This window comes from Lontra canadensis, unplaced genomic scaffold, assembly GCF_010015895.1.
Source record: "Lontra canadensis isolate GAN:19392208 unplaced genomic scaffold, GSC_riverotter_1.0 scaffold58, whole genome shotgun sequence".
Lineage (NCBI taxonomy): Eukaryota > Metazoa > Chordata > Mammalia > Carnivora > Mustelidae > Lontra > Lontra canadensis.
In genome coordinates this window covers 6142651-6165509 of record NW_022631052.1, presented here as the reverse complement: position 1 = coordinate 6165509, position 22859 = coordinate 6142651, and the positions used below count along the sequence as shown (strand labels likewise).

Here is a 22859-nt window from a genome sequence, read left to right as displayed (position 1 = left end):
AGCCAGCAAGCCGTTCTAGAGGTAGAGGCTAGAGCTGTGCCGTCCAAGCCAGTGGCCGTAATCGGGCCGGGGCCATAGGCTGACATTTTGGAGCCATTCACTAATGCACATATTATAGGACCTGTTTCTTTTGGCTTTTATTAACATGGCGACTAGAAATTTCAAAATTCGGTATGTGTCTCACGTTCTAGTTCTGTTGGATGGTGCAGCTCTAGGACTCAGCCCGGGATGGCCAGACGCTCACCGTGTTCTGCCCACCCTCTGATTGCCCTGTCACCCTGATAAGCCCGGGCTTGGCGGTGGTCTGAGTGAGTCCTGAGGAGAAGATGCAGGAAGGCACTCAGCCTCCAAGAGGCTCCACAGATAAGCCAAGGAAGTCTACTTTCTGTCCTCAGCTTTGTCCACAGCACAGCCCCGTCTCCGATGTCCCAGAAACAAGGCTTAGCTGTTGTCCCTGTGCAGGGCGACAACCAGGAACCTCCAGCAGAGGCAGGGGCCCCCCAGCAGCCAGACGTCCATCTCGCCGCCTGCAGTGACACCTCCTGGCCACCAGGCGGCCCCAGGTGCAAGGCGGCACTCAGACACTTTTCAAGCGAATCACCCCAAATTCCGTCAGCAGGGCCACCACGAGGAAGCTCCCGTAGAAGAGGAGCAGGCAGAAACCATAGGCTCTGTTCAGCTGGAAGCACTGCAGCGGGACTGAGACCAGGGAGCAGACGAGGCTGAGGCCCAGGGCGCCCGCCAGGACCCACACCAACAGTCCATCTGGCTCCAGCTGTGGGGGGAACGGGGGAGGGGGGAGAGGCTGGGTCACTGCAGCCACCAGCCAGTGCAGCACTTCCGACCCCTCTGGCCCCTCCCCATCTTGAAGTTTCCTGCTTCCAGCGCCCTAACTTGGGGTCCCTTGTCATGCGGCCCTGGGATGCTAACACAGGCAGTGACATACACACAGATGTTGAAAATTCCTCAAGCCACACAGAAGAGTAAAAAGTGAAGTTGTCCTCTCCCCACTTCCCTTCCTTCCACACTGGGGACTGTACTGGGTGTGTTCCCCGCACCATCTAGGCTCTCATCTTCCCACCCGGCTGTGCGGGGAGTGCCATGAACCCCAGGACACACATGAGCAAACCAGTGAACAAAGGACAGAGCACCAGATGGACGTCCAAGCTCTGAAAGAGACCGTCTCCTCCTCCCACACAGTGGTGTAGCTGCACACACGTGAGTGGGGGCACACACACACACACACACACACACACACACACCCCAGACCGGCACGGCAATTCGGAAACCAGAAATGGAATCGCTCACTGGGCAGTGTTTAAGAGCTGCCTGTGTTTTTCACCCAACACAACCCACGGCCACCCTCCCCGATGGCCTTCCCGGGTGCCTCGCGCCTTACTTAACAGCGGTAGCATTCGGGACACTCAATACAAAGGCAGTAGAATGCAGACACACGCATGCACGCCCGCACACACACCCCACAAAGAGCAAGAGGAAGAAAGAAATAGAACCAGTGGAGTCGACCCTAAAGCCTCATTATCTGCAACTGCCTGGGAACTGATAATGAAAGGAGCCTATTAAACCCGCGAAGAGCGTAGACAAAATTCGCAGATGGTGTTCACCTTTTAGAAAAGCAAACTTTCCGGGGCACCTGGTGACTCAGTCCGTGAGGCGCCGACTCTTGGCTCTGGATTTCAGCTCATGTCAAGATCTCAGGGTTGTGAGATCGAGCCCCTGCTTAAGATTCTCTCTCCTCGGCCCCTCCCCCACCCCAAAGACTGTCTACTTAAAGAGAAGCAAACTTTCTGAGCAGTAAGTTAAGTTCGTAGCTATTTGTGTGGGGGCCTGGCCACTGCCAAAGGCTGGCCCCGTGTCAGCTAATTATAAGCCAGCCACAAGTCGTCACCATTGTCACCATCGAGAGCCTAGAGAGAGTGGGTGACTGTTCCTGTTAACATTGCCATCTTTCGGCCTCACAGGACCGCAAGTGCACTCGTGGGTTTGGGGGAAGAGCCTGCCAGCTGTCTCCCGAGGCCACGACCCCTCCCCATCCCCATCATCATCGTTCTCTTGTTCGGGCTCTGAATTCAGGTCCTTCTGAACAGAGGTGCCCAGTGTGTGACCCAGTGTGACATTTGAGACCAGCAAAGTCCCCTAGGAATCCTGACTTCTCTAGAAAAGAGATGAGGCCACATGAGGCCCCCGTGAGTCACCTGCATGTTTCGGTTACCTTCCTGGCCCCGGCCAGTGTTGGAGTTTTCCACCTCTGGTAGAACAGGCGTTCCCAGGTGACCTACCCTCATCGGTCCCCAGGGAGCTTATTTTAAAATGCAGGTTTCCAGGCCCCCTCCCTCTGGAATGCCTGGGACTGGAGGTCTCACGCACCCCCAGGAAATTCTTGGGCACCGTGGGAATTGAGAACCTCTGCTGAATGGGTCTCAGAACCTTCTCCAAATCTGCCAAGCTCCCGCCTGCTGGGGTTCCTGCAGTCCCTCATGCTGGTCTGTCCTGTGAGCAGTGCTAAGACAAGGTGTTTGGCCTGGCCCTTACCTTGTGCGTGCTGCCCAGGAGGCTTGCAGGGGGGCCCTTCAATCCCACTTCACAGGCAAGGAGACTGAGGCCCATCCTAAACTCACCCACAGTCACAGAGCAAAAGACTTAAGTGATGGGACCATTACCTAAATCCGGGGCCTTCCTGCCCGTTCCCCGAAGCTACGTCCTAGTTACTCCTGAACTTATAAGGAGTATGTATTTTCAACCCTCTATTCAGGATATTTTTGAAACATTCTACAGATCAGGCTTGTCACAAACTCAGACAATGCCCCTCCCCGGCAAGACCAAGTGAATGGTCTCAGGGTGGGATCCCATGAGAAGGGGACCCTCGTAGGAGAGTCTGGCCACTCACCTTCACCTCTGCTGTGGGGTTCCTGGAGATCTGGAGCAGACAGCCCAGCCCCACTCCCACCAGCAGATCTGTGGCCTGGCTCAGGAAGTTTGCTGGAACAACGGCCCCCCACCCCAACGCAACGCCCGTCAGCTTTGCTTACGGTCTCTGCACCCTCAGCCCCAAAACTCCCTCTCTGAGGATATCCTGCCTAGTGTGAGCCCTTTTAGGAAGGCGAGTATCCACTGTGCATTCTGCACTCGATCTGGAGACAGGGAATGAGGTGACAGAAGGAAGCGCTTGGCATGTGGTAAGCACTCGGCTTCCCCGCAGCTAGGCCAGGTGACTACCCACCGTCCCCTGGGGGACGGAGCCCAGGTCAAGGCCATCTCCAGGTATTGTTCGGGGGACTCTGGTCCAGGCAGAGCTCTTTCCTGCTCACCCCAGCCTGAAGGATTGGGGGAGGCCAGAGCCCGAAAGCCGGGAGCAGGTCTCAGTGGTGGCAAGGGGCCCCAGAAAGCCCTGTCCAGCCGGGGAGTTACACATGCCAGGAACGTCTCCCAGACCCCGCCCTTTCTGGCTGTGCTGGGCAGCCACCTCCTGGCACTGGGCTCGGCCCGCATGCCCTTGTGTGCAGGTGCCTGGGCACAGCTGCACTCTAAGGGCTTTCAAATACTCCAACTTTATTTCACAACCAACATCATCTCCCGTTTGTTGGGCACACGGCCTGGGCCAGACACGGTCCTAGGTGCTGTGCCCCACCGTCAATCATCATCCCAACCCGCTCTGAACGCACAGAGATCACCGAGGGGCAGAAAGCAGGATGTGTGCGAAGCCCCAAGGTCACACAGTGGGGACGTGGTGGCGCCGGACCTGGAACCCACGACCAGCTACTTTCAAATCCCTTTCTTCTCCCAGTCCCAGGCGGCTTGCTTGTCTTTGTCTTTTCTAGATAGAACAGGGGGGCGGCAAGTTGCAGTGCAGCCCCTCAGGCCCTATGTCCACTTTTATAAATAAAGTTTTATAAATAAAGTTTTATTGGAACATTTAATGAGTGGCCATGCCCACCTATTTCTGTATTGCCTATGGCTGTTCTCACGCTACACAGTGGAGTCAAGTAGTTGCCAGAGAGGCTGGTATGGCCTACAAAGTCTAAAATATTTACTCTCTGGCCCTTTCAGAAAAAGCTCGCCAAGCCCTAACATCTATAGACCATGACATCTATAAGCAAGAGGAAGAGGGTCTTCTGCAGGGCCCTCGGAAGCTCAGCATGGGGGCATCTATGAAAAACACCACCTTGGGGCACCTGGGTGGCTCAGTGGGTTAAAGTCTCTGCCTTCAGCTCAGGTCATGATCCTGGGGTCCTGGGATAGAGCCCCGTGTCAGGCTCTCTGCTCAGCAGGGAGCCTGCTTCCTCCTCTCTCTCTGCCTGCCTCTCTGCCTACTTGTGATCTCTGTCAAATAAATAAATAAAAATCTTAAAAAAAAAAAGAAACATTAAAAAAGCAAAAACAAACAAACACCACCATCCACCGAGTGCTTGCCACGCATTTCTGTCACCTCATTCAGTCCAAACAACAACCCAGCTGTGGTTGGTCCTCTCAACATCCCCATTTTACAGATGAGGAAACTGAGGTCCCAGCAGCTGTGTCTCCTGCCCCAGGTGTTCCAGGAAGGAACACCCCAATCCCGGGAGTGGGGAATGGAGCACAGCCATGGCCCTCGGAGCCCGTGCCGCAGGGAGGGCAGCCCCACAAAGGATACTCAAGATGATGCCTCCGAAACAGGCTGAGAATGCCATCCGTGGGTAACCCTGGCGGGCCAGCGTGAAATCTGAGAAGGCATCTGCAGGGAAAGGAGACCGCTTTGAATGGTGAGTAGCTCCCCCTGGCCCTCTTGGGTCATTCACTCCTTACTGTTACCCATAGTCATTCAGTCAACAAACACTGATGAGTGCCCATCTGGGCCTTGCAGTAGCTAGCTGGATGCTGCGGCCACAGCATCCCATGACACAATTCCCTCCTTGATTCTTTCTACCCCATTCTTTCCCACCAGGGGCAACTCTGGGATGTGACCTACCATCACTGCTAGCATGCACAGCACATTTATGTAAATTCAGAAAAGGTGCCCAAAAAGCTCAGTGTAGAGAGCTAGATTTCAGCCCCCCGACTCCTTGTCTGAATGTTCTTGTGCAGTGCACAACTTAGCCAACCTTACCTGGCAGCTAATAGTTAGAAAAGGGTCTACTGGTGTATGCGTGAATGCCTACGTATGTCACACACCCATGTACACATTCAGCATGGTTGGCTGCAATAGGCTCCATGTCCTGCCTGAACCCTGGGGAGGCAACTGTCCACACAGCAGAGAGTGGGGAAGAGGCTGGGGCCTCTCTAGTCTCCTGGCCTGGGTACAAGCCAGGCCACCTCAACCCAATGCCCAGTGATGGTCATTCCAAACAACAGTGGGCCTGAGCTCGTGCTGAGGGCAGGTGCCCCAGATGGCCCTGCTCACGTGCACTCTGGCTAGGGGAGCAGAGAGCAGTGATGCAGCTGCACTCGTCCCAGAACCCCAGCTGCACCCGAGTCACCTCCAATGCTGTTCCCCCAGGCCAGCAGCGTGAGCCCCAGGACAGTGTTGCTCAGCCGGAAGACCACTCCCAGGGTCCTCAGGATGTTCACGACCTCTGTGGCTGCTGCGTTGATCCACAGGGCGCTGGTCAGGAAGCCCAGGAAAGCAAAGAGCTGGGGAGGGAACGAGTGCTGATGGGCCCAAGGCCAGTCCCCAACAGGGATACAGTCCCCAGTGGGCACATGGCCTCAGTTCCTCCTCACTAAGACGGGATGATCACAGTACCCACCCCGAGATTCTCGCGAGCAGAAATGAGTTAACAGATTCAGAGCCTGCAATGCTCGGCACATAGTAAGCGCTCCATAAAATGTTAGCTCGGCATTACTCTTTTGTCAGGGAAGAATTCAAGAAGCTTCCTTCCCTCAGCTTCCAGGCTAGGGACCAAATGCTGTCCCATGACCACAAAAAGAAACTCCGTGCCCATCAGCAGTGACTCCCCATCCCACCCAGCCGTCCTCCAGCCCTGGGCCTCCACTACTCTACTTCCTGGCTGTATGGATTTGCCTGTTCTAGACACTTCTCACGCCACTCGTGGTCCTTCGCAGCAGGCCTCTCTTACTCAGCGCTGTGTCTTTTGGGGACATCCATTGGGAGTGGGTGAAGTACTTCAAAACCCAGTAAAAACACTGGCTGAACACTATTCCCTACATCATCAATTGGTCAAAATTTGACCTGCTTTGGGTTGACACACTCAAGAGTTTCTCAAAATAAAAGCTATAATTTTTTTTATCAATACATAGCAAAAAAAAATTAAACTTATAAGTGAACCTTGAAGAATACATTCTAAACAAACTGCCTAAAAAAATTCCTCAGCATGCTGCAGGGTGGAGAGAAGGGGGGAAAAAAAACCCACGAACACTGGACAATTCCCTCCTTGGAACATGGCTGTGAGACATGCGGGTGCGTCCCCAAGAGTGAGCAGGAGAGAGTCTGGTAATTGTTCAAAAAGTGAAACATAACGTCTGTCCCCACAGTTTCACCCAGGAATGCACCCAAGAGGAATGAAAGCCTATTTCTAGACCCATGTGTTTACACAAACGTCACAGCAGCGTTCCTTGTTAACAGCCCCAAAGTAGAAACAACTCGTGTCCACTGCTGGTGAACAGATAAACGAAACGTACTGTCTCCATACCATGGATCATGTTTGGCCATGAAAAGGAGTGACTCCCTAATATCCGGCTAGTGCACGGGACGACCCTGAAAACATGAGGCAAACTCACAAAGGACCACATGTTGTATGATCCCATTTCCATGGGAAGTCCAGAACAGGCAACTCCATAGACACAGGACATGGGTGGGCGGGGGCCGGGGGCTGGGGCGGGGGAAGGGGGGGAAGGGTGGGGACCAACTGCTAACGGGTGTGGGTCTTGAAATGCTCTCAGATTGATAGTGGTGATTGTGGCAAAATTCTGTGTATATAACAAAACCGCTGAATCCCACACTTTAAATAGGCAAATTATATGTATGGTATGTGAATTACATCTCCATAAAATGAAACTGTTACCAAATAGAAAAGATCTTGAAAAGGAACAAAACTATCATCCAAAGTGGCCTTAAAGGCCTGTCATTACGGAAAGTGATTCCGGGCCTATCTGCCCCAGGGGCACAAACTGGATGCCCTCCTGGGAGATCCCACTGTCCTCTTGCCCCACTGTGGGATGCTGGGAATTCTTACCCAGTGAAGCCTGGGGGGCTCGCTGTTGGATGTGGCAAAAAAGGTCACCGCAGCCACGGCCGTGCCCGCAATCACCACGATGGCCCAGACAGGAAAGAGGCCACCTATCTCATAGACGCCATCTGCGGAAGGGCAAGAAAGCAGGGCTGGTACTCTCCACTGCTTCAGCTTGGCCCCTGCTCCTGGAGGGCACACCCCTTCCCCAGAATGAGTGGGAGCGCCTGGGGGAGAGGCCCGAGGATAAAACTCATTTACATGCGATTGTTTGGACATAAAATGTCCCCAGTGCTACCCTGGGCACTTGAGGGGGACAGAGAAATAAAAGACAGAGGGCTTGCCCTGAAGGTAGCCACACCAGAAAGAAGGCAGACAATGTGAAAGACAGACTCTCCCCAGACTTCTGCTAGGAGACCAGGATGGGAATGGCTAAGCCCACTCACCACCACTGTCCTCTCCCACGCCCATGGCAGACATCACTAATCAACCATCATGCCGATGCTTCTTCCAACTGAGCTTCAAGGCAGCACCCTCCAGTCAGGCACTGCTAATGGATGGGCATCACTCCACTAATGAACCGTATAGTCAAACCCAACCCTTACCCACGGTCCTGGAGCCCAGCACCTGCTCTCTTGATAAGACCACTCCACAAACCAACCCATTCAAAGTTATGAAAGTTCTGGGGCCTCCTGGGTGGCTCAGTCAGTTGGTTAAGCATCCGACTCTTGATTTCAGCTCGGGTCATGAACTCAGGGTCATGGGATTGAGTCCCGCATTGGGCTCCACACTCAGCGGGGAATCTGCTTGAGATTCTTTGGCTCCCCTTCCTTCTGCCCTTCCCCCACCCCACCCCCAGTCTCTCTCTCTCTCAAATAATAAATAAATCTTTAAAAAAAAGTTATGAAAATTTCAGGGGCTTTACATCAAAACATGAAAAGGGAAAAACCCTATAGGCAGATGGCACACTCTAGAATTCTCCACACACAACCCTTTCCACCACCAGGGAATTAGTACTGGTCTCAAAGGCAGTGGATGGTTTGGCTGCCCAGACACTGTGTCCAGACTTTCCTCTCATTCTTCGGTCTAGCTCACTGGCTCTCCAGTGTCAGTGGCATTAGAATTACACAAGGGAGCTGATACACAGAATTGTGTCCACAATCCATTTTGTGTGGATCTCAGGAGGTCATTTTGACTGGACGTGGTTCTGACTGGGTAGTACCGGCTTTGGAACCTGACACCTGAGCGAGGGGCCCTTTCTCTGAATTTGCCATGACTGTTCTGGGGGAGTTTCAGGAGGTGGCTGGGGTGCAGTGTGGTTGGGAAGGGCTTCTTCGAATGCGGAGGATGTGCGATGACACATGAACAGAGAGAGGGTACAAGGGCCACAGGGGAAGAGGAGAGAGCTGGGTGGGAAGGAACCAAGCAGGTGGACGCCAGCCAAGGACAGAGAGCAGGGAACGCAGTTGTCTTAAGAATGGCCAGGGCAGTGTGGACTTGGACCAAGAGGTACTAGGGAGCCATGGAGGTCTTTGAGTGGAGGAGTGACCACAACCTTGGAAAAGCAGCACTTTAGAAAGATGGCTCTGGGTATTGCTCAGAGAGGGAGGAGGCTGGGAGGCTCTGCAAACAGACCCGACACCCCCTCAGGCAGGGAGCCAAGTCCAGGGCTCAGCCCAGACGGGGTTCATAAATGCTTTCGCCTGAAGCAGTATTTCCCCAGTGGGGACCTGCTATCACCAGACGGTGCCGGTATGTGGGCAGGAAACTACCGTGCCACTATCGCATCCTAGGTGAGCGATTTCTCCTTTGAAGGAAATGTCCACGGGCACGAATAGGTCTGCGGCGTCTCTAACCCCCGCCGCACACCCTATGGAACAGAGACTCCAGGCTCAGATGCTTTATTTTTATTGTATTTATCTTTGCAGTTACCTTGAATTTACTGGCAACGAAGCCACTTCCCTATTGGTGCAGTTCAGTAACTTTAAAAACAGCGGATTCAAGAAAAACGTCAATGGGAATAGTCAGCGATGGGAGAAAAGTCAAGTGGCTGGGTCGTGAACGACAGATGCTTGGGGTCCACTGTTTTAAGAAGCCCCAGAGGTGACAGTGAGTCCCTGGCAGTGGCCTGGCCTGGGAGGCTGGGTTCATCTGCTCGACAGGGAATGGAAGACTGATGAACCAGACAGCTGACACCCCTAAGGGGCGCCCTTCTCAGCTCTGGGGTCACACTGGGCCCTGGTGGGCTCTCTCACAGTGTCCCCCTGCCATAAATCCAGGAGGGGACCCACAGAGAATTTGCTGACCCCGTTAGAGCCAAAAACTCCACGGCCAGCCATGCACTGGCCCCCAGCGCCCTACCTCCTCCACCTCCAGGTGATGCTGGGGGGACAGAGAGGAGTGGGCAGCGTGAAACACTAAAGGCAGACAACAGGAAGAAGCCGGAGCAGCGGGAGCTGGAAGATGCCTGACAACACTGGGCATTTCTCGAGCCAGAGCAGGTCAGAAAGGGCAAGGACAGCCTGGAGCCGACAGAGAAAACTGCAATTCCCCAGCCGGGTACCCCAAGAGGCGAGGGAGGGGACTGCCCTGCTGTGGACAGCAGTGGGGGGTGCACACACTGGGGGCGCCCTTCTCAGCACCAGCCAGTTCTGCCTTTGGGAACCCCAGACCCGGATTCTGATGTGCAATCTCCTAATATTTTAACGCAGGCAAATGATGGAGGGCTGGGTCTGGTCCGAGGGCCACCAGCGTGCTGCCCCCATCTGCGGCTGGCAGCACTGGATCGGCTGAGCGTGGGACGCTGGTGCCCCTTTACGGCAAAAGCATATGTTAAGTGCCCGGGATTCCGCCACAGGCCCAGGACCCCCTGGTGCAGTTGAGAAGAAAACTCTGGAATGTGTGTGTGTGTCGGGGGGTGGGCTGGCCTGGGGGAGGGGATACTCACAGGCCCCCGACTGCAGGGTCAGGACCAAGACCAGCGGGCTGGTGACCAGGTGCAGGCAGTTGAGGGGCCGTTTCCAGTTCCCATCCTCTTTGTCGGGGTCCACGACAGGGACGGTGAGAAGCAGCAGGAACTCCACGGGCAGCTGCCAAGGGGGCCAAGGCAGGAGGGTGTCACTAGGGAGGCCCGTGTCTGGGCCAGCCACCCCCTGGGCAAGGTTACTCAGGGATGCGGCCGGTGTGGCTAAGGCCCCGGCCTTGGGCAGGCCCAGGCCCAGTGCCGCCGGTGGTCTCCTCCTGCTGCTGGAACCCCAGCCCAAAGCCAGTGCCTTCCAGAAACACAAATCTATCCCCTCCCGGCTCTGGGGCATGGGGTCCTAAAATCGAGGTCTTGGCGAGGCCACATGCACCCCTTGGCTTGTGGCCCTGGTCAGTCCCAGCTGTGCTTCTGGGATCACATCTCCTCTGACTCTGGCCCCCACAACCCAACCCCCCTCTTTTCCCATAAGGACCCTTGTGGGGACATCAGGCCCACCTGGATAACCCAAGAGATGCTCTACCTCTCCAGACCCTTCATCACACTTGCACATCTCTTTTGCCAGGAAGGTAACAGAGTCACGTTTCTGGGGATCGGGACCTGGAGATCTTGTGGGGGCGGGGGCGTGACTCAGATAACCATGGTACCTCGTCCACTAATCCTGACCTTGGCCCCAGATGTAGGAACTATGGTTTTTCTCACCTTCTGGAAAAAGGGACTGAGGCTCAGAGAGGTTAAGGAACTTCTCCAAAGACACACAGAGGGTATGTGAACTGGGATCCAGGGCCAGCTCCGATGGACTCCACACCTTGCGCTTTCAGCCAATAACTAAATTAATAATCCCATGTACAGAGCGCTCACTACACGCCAACCACAGAGACATCATGGGTTCTGTTCCAAACCACCTCAGTAAATGCGGGTCCCAAGACAGCAAGTCCAACGAATTTTTCAGTTTCTCAGCCCATAGAAAAGTGATGTTTACGCTACGCTGTCTATTAAGAGTGCTGCAGCATGGCGTCCCCCCAAAATATCTACGTTTCCTTAATTAAAAAAATATTTTGTGCTAGAAAATGTTGTCAAGCAGCCGGGCTTCCAGCAAGCTGTCATCACCGTGCCCAGATCACCACAACCTCCAGAGTAGCGGGGAAAAGACTAAAATGTTGCAAGAAATTCCAGCCAGTGACATGGGGACACGGAATCAGTCAATGCTTTTGGAAAAGCTGTGTTAACATGACAACTAAGCACAGGGTCCCGCAGACCTGCAACCTGTAACAGACACAGTGTCTGTGAAGCCTGGGGAAGCCAAGTGCGATGAAATGAGGCGTACGCCTCTTTGGCACCATACTCACCCCATCATGTAGTAGCTTTTATGAAATTGTCACGATTTAATCAAACCATGATAGGCCTGATACCATTCACAATTCTTCAATCCCTTCCTAGAACAGAATTAAATGCCCATATCCTTTGTCAAGTGATTAGAGGCTGCAGAATATATTTTCCTGCCCCACTGACGTTGAACGTGGCCATGAGATGAGCTTCGGCTCATGGGCGGTTGGTGAATGTGACCGGAGTAGAGGCTTAAAATGTGGGCGCGAAGTCTGTCTTGGCCTCTTGTGCCAAGACACGAACACACACCCCAACCCCAAGTACCCAGTCGGCCCAGGATGTGATGCTGGGCAGACTGGAGAGGCTCCCTCCTCTCTCCCTCTGTCCCAGATGCAATCCTTCCTCCATGCAGGACAGGTCAGGCCATCAGCCAAACTATGCCTTGGTTTCCCCATCACGTGCCACGTAATCTATCCTGAAAGCGTTTCAGCAGACCCTGGCCCGTCCCCTCTCTCTGAGATAGAGAAGGTTGAGTGGCCACTGCCCGTGTTGTCATGGAGCCATGAGTCTGGCTCCAGGGTCCCCCCCTCCTACCTTGAACACCTTGAGGACCCTCCAAGACACTGACTTGCTCCTCCACTTCCTGTAATCCAGGGGGTTGAGGGCATGGGCCAGGATCTGAGCCGTGGTCTCCTGATAGAAGAGCAGTGGTTGGTACTCTTCACCTGGGTGTACGAGGGGGAGAGGGGCAGGTGTCCCTGGCTGGCTCAGCCTCCAGGAGACCCTCTCCCCGCCCCCTGGTCCTCCCAACCCTCAGGAAGGAGGAAAAGCCCAGGGCCTGGCTTGGCTGTTGTGCAGTGAGAGATGGCGCTGCTTTGAAACCTCATTCCTGGGCCCTCCGTGGACCCCACTCCCCACCTCTCTACCTCCAGCCCTGCCCTGGTACCCCACCCTGGCTGGGCACAGAGTCCAGACTCACTGTAGTCATAGCTGTTGGAAGACACGGGCTCCTCCTCAGAATCTGAGAGCATTTCTGTAGGAGAGAGGGGAGTTTCACATGAGCCAGCTAGGGAGCCCAGACCCCCCCCCCCCCGGGGGGGCCCCCCCCCCCCCCCCCCCCCACCGCACCGTTCCCAGGTAGGACAGCTCTGGGACAGGGCCATTTTCAGGGTCCAAGTGTGTAGGCCCTCTGGACCTTGGAGTTCTCAGCAATCCCTAGGCATGCTCAGAACTCTTACCGAGTGAGAAAGTCTAACCCAAAAAACACCTCCACATGTAATGCTCTAGCTATGAAGCCAGATTTAATAAGGGCATTTAAAGATATAACTCAAACATTTGCAGACTTCAATTTTGTACTTTCCAGAATTTGGAGCCCATCATATTTTTCTTTTTCAGTCTGAAACTTTTCTTGGAAGTCCTCGGGAACGCTACAGCCTGAGCCCAGCAAAGAGGGGCCTTAAAAGGACAATTGTCTTCCTCATTGCTATCCCTAGTCCTCCCTCTGTGTGACCTTAGGCCCTTCTCAAGGTCTCATTCCCCCTCTTCCTTCAGCCTGATGGGCTGTGATGGGTCTAGAAGACGGCACAGGGCTGATGTGTGCTGAACTTGGAAGGTTCAGTAGACAGAGGGGAGGAGAGGAAAAATCACAGAAGACTTCCTGCAGGGGGAGTCACCGGCACCTGTGTGTTGTTTATGGGGATGTGTATATGTATATGTACCTGAGTGTGTTGTGAATGTATTTGTATATATATGTATTTGTATGACTGCGTGTTATGTAGGTGTGTGTGTACATGGATTTGTATATGTGTGTGCTACGTGTGTATGTGTGTTTGTGTGCGCACATATTGGTATGTGCATACATGGGTGCACAGGCAGAGGGAAGCATTCGGGTTTGAAGCCGAGGGCAGTGGGGAGCGTTACTGGATGTAAGCAGTGACAGATCTGGGACAGATGTTGCCCTGGAGAGAGCACGGAGGAGGAAGAGCCAGGGAAACCGGACACGCGGATGGATGGGCCTCACCAGCACAGCCAAAATACACAGGTGGGACCTTGGCACAGAACAAGTAGGAAAAGTATGAAGAGACAATCGACATTGACGTTGGCCTCCGGAGATGAAAGGCAGTCGTGAAGGGTGCAGAGGGTGCCAGCCCCCACTGGTCTCGTGGGAGCTCAACTCGGACCCCTACCTGGAGTGCCAGGCATGGAGTAGACCAGGGACCTCCTCCGCTGCCATCGGTAGATCCAGGTGCAGAGAACCACAGTGATCACGTAGAACACGTACAAGCCCAGGTAACCTGCAGACAAGGGTGCAGGCTGTCACCAAGTGGCATCCCGGCCACAGCCTCAGACAGCAGGTGCTGCCCGTTCTCCTGCTGGTGCCTGCTGGTGGTGGTCTGTGTTAGCCCAGCCCAGTAGCAGGCGGGAATGGCCATGTCTTAGAGCCCCCACCCTACCGCATTGCTTTTCCTCGGCCCATCTTCCCTTCCTGCCCTCCAGAATTGGGCAAAGAGGTAACGCTGGGCACAGTCACCTCCAGGACCCGATTCAAGTGCTAAGGGCTGGTGTCCTGCTCTAAGCCCTAAGAAGTTCGGCCCCACAGACCGCAGCCCCCGAGCTCTGGTGGCACTGGGTTTGGTGAGAAGGGGCCTGGGGACAAATCAGAAGGCAGCAAGGGAGAGTCCGTGGTGCTTTTTCAGCCCGCCTCCCTGGTGTGGTGCCCTGTCTCTGGCAGGACCTGTGACCCTCTGTGGATGTTGCCTGTGCTTGGTGACACCAGGTCTAGGCCTCTAGTCCTCTCTGGGCTCCAGCCACCACCCCCTCGCCTCTCAGGGGCTCCTATAGCTGCTGATCCCTGGATGTCCCGGCATCCCTGCATCCCTTGTGGGTTTCCAGAACCCCGTGTGAACTGTGCCTCTGTCCACGTTACTTGAACCACGAGTGGACTGTGTGCGCTGCAGGGACACTGGGGGCCACAGTCAGCAACCCGGCCAGAGTGCTCATTAAAGTGGGACACCGAGAAAATCCAGAACATCACCCTGGGCTCCCCCCGGCCCCTTTTGTTTATCTGAAGCCCAGGTTCTCTTTTTCGGGCTCAAGCCAACGGAGAGGTTTCCCTCCTTTAGAACCGGAAGTGACACTGTGCCCGGCTGGTCACCCGCTCACGTCCCCTGATGCCCCCCACCCACCAGCCCTGCGGCTGCTCACCCAGGGCCCATGCCAGCGTGACCCTGCCGAGGTAGAGCGCGGTGAAGGTCAGGAACACAGCCACCATGTAGAAAATGATGTCTCTGAGGAAGGGCCTGGAGGCAGCTGTGAAGGGGCGCAGGATGGCGATGCCACCGGCCACCACGGTGGTGACGAGCACGCCCGCGCCTGGAGGAGAAGACGCCGAGCTCAGCCCGCCCTGCCCCCACCCTGCTGCCCTCCTCCACCTACCCCTGCTGCCCCAGGCCCACTCTTACCAAACAGCGCCCCAAAGGCCAGGCCGGCTGTGCGCGGATCCGAGAAAGCCACCAGCGCGCTGAAGATATCGGGCGCGCCGTTCCCGAATGCCAGGAAGGTGACGCCATAGGGGGAGCACGTCAAGGGGACACAAAGCAGGGGCCCCAGCCTGGCCAGACCTGTCCTGGGCCGTGAGCCACCACCACCCAGTCTCCCAGACTCCCCTCCCACGGCCCTCCCACCCTCCGGGGACAAAAGGATACTGCCACATTGTGGGACAGCTTGAGCACGGTGGAGATGGCTGACAAGTTAGGGCAGAAACTATGGAGAAAAAGCAAACAGGGTGTGCCTTCACGACCATCCTCCGCCTAAACATGGGGTCACCCCGGTGCCAACCTCCCAGGGACTCCGTTCCCATCTATAAGCTGGAAGCCCAGGCCACACTTACAACTTTGCCGCGGTGACTCCCAGAATCAGAAACAGGTAAAGCAGCCAGAAAGCCTGGGAGAGGGGTGCAGGGTTGGGAGGGGGCAGTGGGACGGTCAAGTCCAGCCTGGGCCCCCAGCCCTGCTCCCTCACACCCCCCTACCCCGGGGCAGGGCCTCACATAGAGGGTGACAGCCAGAGGGAGGAGGTCAGGTGGGAAGTAGCAGAAGACGCCTTCGAGGTAGTTCAGGTAACCCCCTTCGCTGTGGCAGTCAGGGGTGGTCCGGATGAAGGGACAGCGGTCAGAGACGTTCAGGCCACACACATCACGACACTGCAGTGAGGGAGAAAGGGGGACGTCAGGGGTCGACCCGCTGAGGGCACCTGGACCAGAACCATCTAAGTAGCTAAAGATGACCTCCTTCAACCCAACCCCCTGTGCCAAGTGCCAACTGTTTAAAAGAGACTTGTTTATACAAGTCATTCATGAATGTGTTTCTCTTCCCTACCCTCCACAATCCCACCTTTCTCCAAAGTTCCCACCACGATCAGTTTCCAGAGTCCCGTTATGGGCATAACGACCTTGCACACACATGTTGTTATATAGCTGGTTTCGTTTTACAGAAATGGATCCCTCTTAACTCTCTCGTTTCTACAATTTGCTTTTACCACTTCACATATATGCCACCCATTATGATACTGGTACACGTAAAGATGAAGAAGGGGATCAAAGTCAAAGCACCCTGAGTAATTTCCATATGCCAGGCACAGGGCTAGGAGCTTAAAATGTATCTCAATTAAACTGTCCCACAGTTTTGCAAGGAAGTCACTATTATCATACCCCCTTGACAGAAAAGGAGACAAAACAGTGTCCTGGGGTCCACTCCGTGGTAGACAGGGTCAGAACTGAGGTTCTAGGGCTGGTTTGAGGTTCTAGAACCCTGTCTTAACCATCATACGCCCTGTGGATACCCTATGGTCTTTTTAACATTACTGCAGTATTTCATGCTCTGAATGATACGGGGGGGGGTAATATTTCCCCACCAGTGGGCATATAGGCATGTCTGATTTTTCAGGAGAGCCAGCAATAAACATCCTTGCACGGGACTCTCTGAGTACATATGAGAATATTTTGAAAAGAGAGAATTCGAGAAGTAAAAGTGCTGAGTCAGAGTGCATCAGAGACTGGGTTCCTCCAGAAGCAACCGGAAGACAAGGATTTACGAGGGAGTAAGTATGTACTTGGGAAGTGTATGGAATGCAGTCGCCACAGTGGGGCAGCAGGAGAAGGAGGGGAAAGAAACCAAAGAGGCCAGAGGCCAGGCTGGGACTGTCCACATTGGGCTGGTAATCCCAGGGGCAAGGGAGCTGCAGTATTTATACACCAACTCCTATGAGACATCAGGAGAGGATGCTGGTGGGGGTCGGGGGTGGGGAGGTGCTAGTTCCCCAGCACTACCCACCTCCCGTGTTTATGGGCGGTTCTGGAAAAAGATGCTTGCCACTAGAAGTCAACAGAAGCCCTCCCAAAGGGCAGTGTACGAAGGACACGGGCAGGGCCCTCACGGCACTTCTTGCACTTAGACACTTGATGGGTTTTGCCAAAATACGCTCCCCCAAGCCTTACTTGTACACACTGGCACCAGCCCCGGCAAATGGGATTCCACACCTGTGCCTGCCCCCCAAGTCTTGTGCGGGCTGATGTGGTAGGAATCTTGCCGCTCAATTGCAAGTCCCTGATTATCTGTCAGTGCCCATCTCGTGGTCATTTGTATTCCTTCTTCGAGCTGCCCCTTTGCTCAGCTGGAATGTTTGCTTCTTCTTATTGACTTGGAGACGTTCTCTATATAATGGATATTTGTCCTTTGTCATGTCACGCTTGTGCTTAAGCACTGTCCTCCGCCAGGAATGTCCCTCCCCCTTTTCAAACTTTCTGTTAAAAGCTTTGTAAATACCAGCTCACACCCATTAGGATAGCTACCGTACAAAGCAAACAGCGCTAGAAACTAGCAGGTATTGGCCGGGATAGGGAGGAATCGGAGCCCTCGTGCGCCGTTGGTGGGAATGTGAAACGGTGCAGAGCCTTGCCAAACAGCACAGTAGTTCCCGAAAAATCAAAAAAGAGCGTTAGTCACCAGGACAGGGAGGTAACGCACAGCACGGGGACCGGTGAGTGCTGCTGTCCGGTAAGTATGAAAACCGTTGGAACATCACAAGGGAAAACACCATTTTTCCTTTCTTTTTTAAACCTGAGAGGTGGGATGTTAACAGGCTTATTGTCATCATTTCCCAATAGATGTACGTTAATTCCTCATGCTGGACACCTTACACTTACCACGGTGCGGAATGTCAACTCTATCTCAGTAAAAGTGGGAAAACATATCATTAGTCTATGATCCAGTAAATCAGCTTCCGGGTTGAAACCAGAAAGAACGGAAAGCCAGGTCTCAGAGAGAAGACATGCACAGCCACGTTCATGGCGGCACCGTTTGCGACAGCCAGAAGGGCTAGAGGCAGCAAGTGTCCCCGACGGGTGAATGGATGAACCAGAGGTGGCGCATCCATACCATGACCATCATTCAGCCTTCAGAGGGCAGGGAGTTCTGACACATGCTACAACATGGGAGAACCTTCTGGAAGCCATAACTGAGAACATCGTGCTTAGTGCAATAAGCGAGTCACCAAAAGACAAACACCCACTAATTCTGTTTATAGGAGGGACCTGGACTAGTCAGATCCACAGAGACAGAAAGCAGAAAGCAGGGGATGGGGGAGGAGGAAATGGGGAGTTCTTATGTACTGGGACGGAGCCTCAGTTTTGCCAGGTGGGAAAGTTCTGGAGGTGGATGGCGGTGATGGCTACAACGGCGTGAAAGAGCTAATGCCACAGAACAGCACACTTGAGAAATGGTTCATGAGGGAGAATTTCAGGTTATGTTGGTAAATTTTAAGTCATGTATATTTCACCCTAATTTCAAAGGAAACTACTTTGTCAGATCATGGCTCTGTGATCCTTTAGCTCTCTCTGAACTCCCACCAACACCACACGGGGGGTAAGATTTCCAGATTCTGAGCCCCTGGCCATCGCCCAACCCTGGCCTGTGGCTCTCTGCCAATGTGACATCGAGCCCACTGTATTGAGGGTACCTGCTGTCGCTTTGTCCCACTACCTCACTCCTTCTTTGTCCCCCTGAATCCACATTCATCCTCCAATCCTTAGTTCCCCAGATGCTTCCTCGAGGAAGCCTTCCCTAACTGCCTCCAGCCTAGGGCGGATCCCCCAGTTATAAACTCTCATCATTCCAGGTCCTCTCCCTTCCAAGCACTTATGTGTTTTGATATCCCTAGTTATTTGTAGGATCATAGACTTGTCCCGTGTCCACCTCTCCCACCAAAGTCTTGCACAGTGCTGAGCACACAGTAGGTCCTCATAATTGTTTTGCCCCACATTGTACTGGGCACCAACTCACTGAGTCTTCATGACAGACCCAGAAGGTTGGTACGATTCTGTCCACTTAACAGATTAGAAAACAGAGGCACAGAGCAGCAAAGTGACTTGCCCAAGGGCACACAGCCCACCACTGCTAGATGGTTTCAGACTCAGGTCTGCCTGAAAGTTACCAGCTGAAGCTCCTGGGGAAACAGCCAAGTGGGCAGGGGTAGCCTCCTCTTCCTGTCTGCCCTCCTTCTCAGCTCTCCGTCCTCAGGATCGGTCAGGGAGGATCCAGGGAGATGCTCCCACCCCAGCTTGTCTCCATCCCCCTGACAGCAGAGTGAGACTGCAAATCAGGTCCCCCAAATCAGCCCCATCCCAAGGGGGTCATGCCCTCCCCCCAAGGTCCACAAGCACCTGTTTGCAGCTCTCTGCCCTCAAGTGGCACAGTCATAGTGGTCCTGCTCTGTGCCCGGGGTGGGTGACTTTTCACCTCTGCCCCATTCCCTTCTCATCCTCTTCCCCGAGTCACTAAGGACACCCAGGGAAGTAGCTGACCCTCTCCTGGCTCTGGCCAGCTTCCCATCCCTAAACCTTAATACCCTCATCTCTAGTATGGAGATGTTTTTACCCATCTCAGGAGGTTTAGGAGAGAACTTGGTGAGCTTGACACAGGGCTGGCCTGAGTGCTCAGTAACTCAGAGGTTATCTGGCACAAACCACAGATTACCTCGGTTTTCCTACCCCCAGGGAGCATGACCCTCTTTGGAGAGACACCAGTGAATTTAATAACCACAGTAACCATAAACCACTTTCCCTTCTGTAAAATGGGCATGATTACACGTTCAGCCTCAGAAAGTAGGCATGAAGGTACTCTGCAGCCCCATGAAGTTGGCTTGGGCACTTAACACTCTCAGCCCTTCAGTTGGAGAAGGAGAAGTTTGTTTTTCCATTCTCCTGGGAATGGGGAAGGGTGGGAACTCCAGCCCCTGCACGTGGAATGGATGCCTGGGGGTCATCATGAGCAGGCCCCTGCCTTCAGTCTTTAACTTGGGATCCGCTGTGACCTCTCCTCTGCTTACAGACATCAGGATGGCATGATTCAATTTCCTGCAGCCTGTCTCAATGGCCTATGGGAAGAAGACTTCCTGCCTCTCACCAAAGTGCCCCATTTCTCCTCCCTCCAAACATCCAAGTCAACAGCACCCCTTTCTCTCCAGAAATCTCCTTTCTTCCACCACCATGCCCTTCCCTCTAATCCCTCAGTACATTCCACTCACTGTGCCCCCAACATTTATCTCAAAACCCTCCATTCCTTTCCTATCCCCCACAACCACCGCCACTCTTCTAGATACATGCAACAGCCCCCCACTGGTCTCCCTGGTGTGACCCTCACTCCTCTCAATCCATTCTTCCCAGAGAAGCCAGAGAGCTCCTTTGAAGACATAAATCAGCCTTGACATCCCTCTGCTTAAAACTCCCCAGGGGCTCCCAACTATTATAAACAAATATCATCTCCTAGCCTCAGCCTATAGGGCCTTCTGTAATCTGGCCACCACTACCTCTTCATCCTCATCTCTTAATATTCTCCCCCTCGCTCACCCTGTTCCAGCCATTCTGGCCTCCTCCATGCTCCAAGAACATACTAAGCTTGTCGTTGCCTCAGGGCCTTTGCGCTTGCTGTTCTCTCCCTGGAATGTTCTTTTTCCAGATGCCTGTATAAGCGACTGACTTTTTCCATTCAGGGCTTGGCTCAGAGGTCACGTCCACACAGAAGCCACCTGTGACCGCCCACTCTGAAATATTTGGAAACATGCCCTTCCCGTCACAGCTCCCACCTGAAGAGGTTATTTGCAAACCACTTAACGTCTTACCACCTGAAATTTACATGTTTGCTCCACTACCTGTCCTCTTAGAAGACTGTTAGCTCCACCAGGGCAGGAATTTTTGTCTGTACTATTTCCTGATACACCCCAGGGTTTAGCTCAGTGCCTGGCACATAGTAGATGCTCAGTAGATATTTGCTGATTGGATGAATACATCCCTACCTGATGCCAGCTTCCTACCTGGATGCTCACGTCTTCCATGGGGGTCTGGTTCACACCTGAGGCTGAAAACTGGGAGCCGATGTGGGCCCCTATAAATGGGCCCCTGGTCCCAGACACCGTCTCCACCATCAGCAGCCCCACACAGAAGAAACTCAGCACTGGGTACAGATACAGCTGTCTGCCGGCCATCAGACCCGGAGGAGCCTGGCCCTCACTCTCTGCTTTCACTTCCAAATAGCCCGTCGCTCCAGTGGCCTGCAGAGAGTGAGGTGAGAAGGAGGGTCCGGGTCACCAAAGAGCCTAGGCCCTAGCAGGAAGGCACTGAAGATTTTTTCAGTTGAAGAACTGCCCCGCCTGCTAACCCCACCAAAAGAAAGCCAAATGTAGAAACTCATTCTGGATGGAGGCTCTTTGGAGGGTCCTAGGGCCCCGCTCATTCAGTATGCAGATTAGTTATGCCCTTCTTCCTAAGGCCCCCCGAGAGTGTCTCCATGGAGATGCAGGCCTCTCCCACCCACACCCCTACCCGGACACTGGAATATCAGGGCTGGAACGAGGAATCCTGGGACTCTAGAAGAGACTTCAGCTCGGGGATCAGCTGTGGGAAATCAATCCAGGAAGTGGGCAGCGGTGGGGACTTGGCAAGACTTCGGAACAAGAGAAACCTACTTCTGGGGGTGGACATGGCCTTTGGGCCACCAATTTGAGACAACTAAGCAATGCTGTTCTGTGACTTCCAATGAACTAAGCACTTATCACAGATGACCTCATTTAATTCCCGCAACTGGCCAAAGGGAGGTACTATTATTATTTCCATTTTACAGATGAGCAAACCTGGGCACAGGGCCAGGTCTGTGTCCTTACTCAGCTGCCGTGCCTCACCTCTCTCATCCAGTCCTCAGGACAACTGTGGAGATGTCCTTGTCTCCGCCTGTCTTACAGAGGAGGGAGCTGGGCTCAGAGGAGTCCCCTAACGTGCCCAAAGTCACAAGGCAAGGAAGTCACAAAGTCAACAGCAGCTCCTCCGATGGGAGAGTCAAGGCCCAGGGGGAAGTGAATTGCTCAAAATCACACAGCGTGTTAGCAGCAGAGCTGAGCTGGATTCTAGCATCTGCTTTTCACCTCAACACCAGGGCAAAACCGGCTTCAGTCCTTCCAAAGAAATCAAACTGGGAAAAAACCCACGTCCTTGGCACACCGACTTCCTTCTTTTGGCTCTGCCCCACGTCGTAGATGAGCATGTTTTATTTTGGCATCAACAGAAACAAAGTCCAGAAAACGTTTTTTTTTTTTTTTGTCATTCTTTGCACAGTTATTTCTCAATGACCTGACAGGGCAGGGGTGGGGGAGGAGGCTCCAGAGGAAGAAAAGGAAAAGGAGGGGCAGACAAGGCCTGTCCCAGCTCTCTTTTCTCACCTGTTAACTTTCCCCTCCTGCTGTTTCCCGGAACTTGGCACGGATTTGGACCCAGACACTCCAGCTTTCCAATTCAGTCACAGCCCAAATTAGGAGTTGTGCGGCCTCAGTGAGGTCATTTCACCTCTCTGAGCTTCTGATTCCGCATCTGCAAAATGGAGACAAATCCTGGCCCATCGGGGCATACAGTAAGAGCTCAATAAATGCCTGCATCTGTGGTGTGCCTCCTCTCTACTGGCTGCCGATTTCTTGCACTTATTCACAAGGGAGCATTTATTGAGCGCTTCCTGTGCGCCTGTCCCGAGCTCAGAAGACCTGCAGTCCTGATAGGAAGCGGCGGGCGCAGGAAGTTGGGGCTGCAACCCCATCTGCGGTCGCACTTTCTAGGTGCGAGACCCCGAGAACGTCAAAGTGCAGTTTCCCAATCCTTGACGGATGTTGAGAAGTTGAAGTCCGGGTGCCCGGCCCTCAGGCGGCGCCCTGGCAGACGAGGAGACTCCCCTTACCTTGGGCGGGGCCTCGGACCCGCCAACTCCGAACCTCGACCCCGCCGGGCCTCGAGGCCCTCCTGGTGCCCCGCCGCCGGCAGACGTTGCCCGACCTTCCCC

At 54.0% G+C, this 22859-nt stretch overlaps 2 protein-coding genes and 1 long non-coding RNA gene across 4 annotated transcripts in view; 1 reads left to right on the top strand and 2 right to left on the bottom strand.

Moving 5' to 3' along the window:
* Nucleotides 1–13280, top strand: part of TPCN1 (two pore segment channel 1) — a 71722-nt gene extending 58442 nt beyond the window's left edge. The window contains exon 30 of the transcript XR_004384855.1: nucleotides 13266–13280. The gene's annotated coding sequence lies outside the window, so the exon portion shown is untranslated. The remainder of the gene's footprint in view (nucleotides 1–13265) is intronic.
* SLC8B1 (solute carrier family 8 member B1) lies at nucleotides 313–21060 on the bottom strand. 2 transcript variants are annotated; one of them, XM_032876221.1, is made up of 15 exons: nucleotides 20836–21060; nucleotides 15536–15688; nucleotides 15377–15429; nucleotides 15192–15249; nucleotides 14949–15054; nucleotides 14692–14859; nucleotides 13674–13781; nucleotides 12467–12520; nucleotides 12082–12212; nucleotides 10129–10270; nucleotides 7188–7309; nucleotides 5472–5625; nucleotides 4649–4729; nucleotides 2906–2973; nucleotides 313–775 (listed from the first exon to the last, which is right to left on the bottom strand). In XM_032876221.1, exons 1-15 carry the CDS (start codon nucleotides 21022–21024, stop codon nucleotides 578–580), a joined length of 1785 nt encoding a protein of 594 aa, XP_032732112.1. In that variant the 5' UTR covers nucleotides 21025–21060; the 3' UTR covers nucleotides 313–577. The 2 variants fall into 2 exon arrangements, with proteins under 2 accessions (XP_032732112.1, XP_032732113.1); XM_032876222.1 differs by having other exon boundaries at nucleotides 314–775; nucleotides 20854–21060.
* LOC116878586 lies at nucleotides 21058–22859 on the bottom strand. The gene is made up of 3 exons (XR_004384856.1): nucleotides 22758–22859; nucleotides 22252–22399; nucleotides 21058–21090 (listed from the first exon to the last, which is right to left on the bottom strand). It is a non-coding gene; the product is annotated as an uncharacterized LOC116878586 (long non-coding RNA).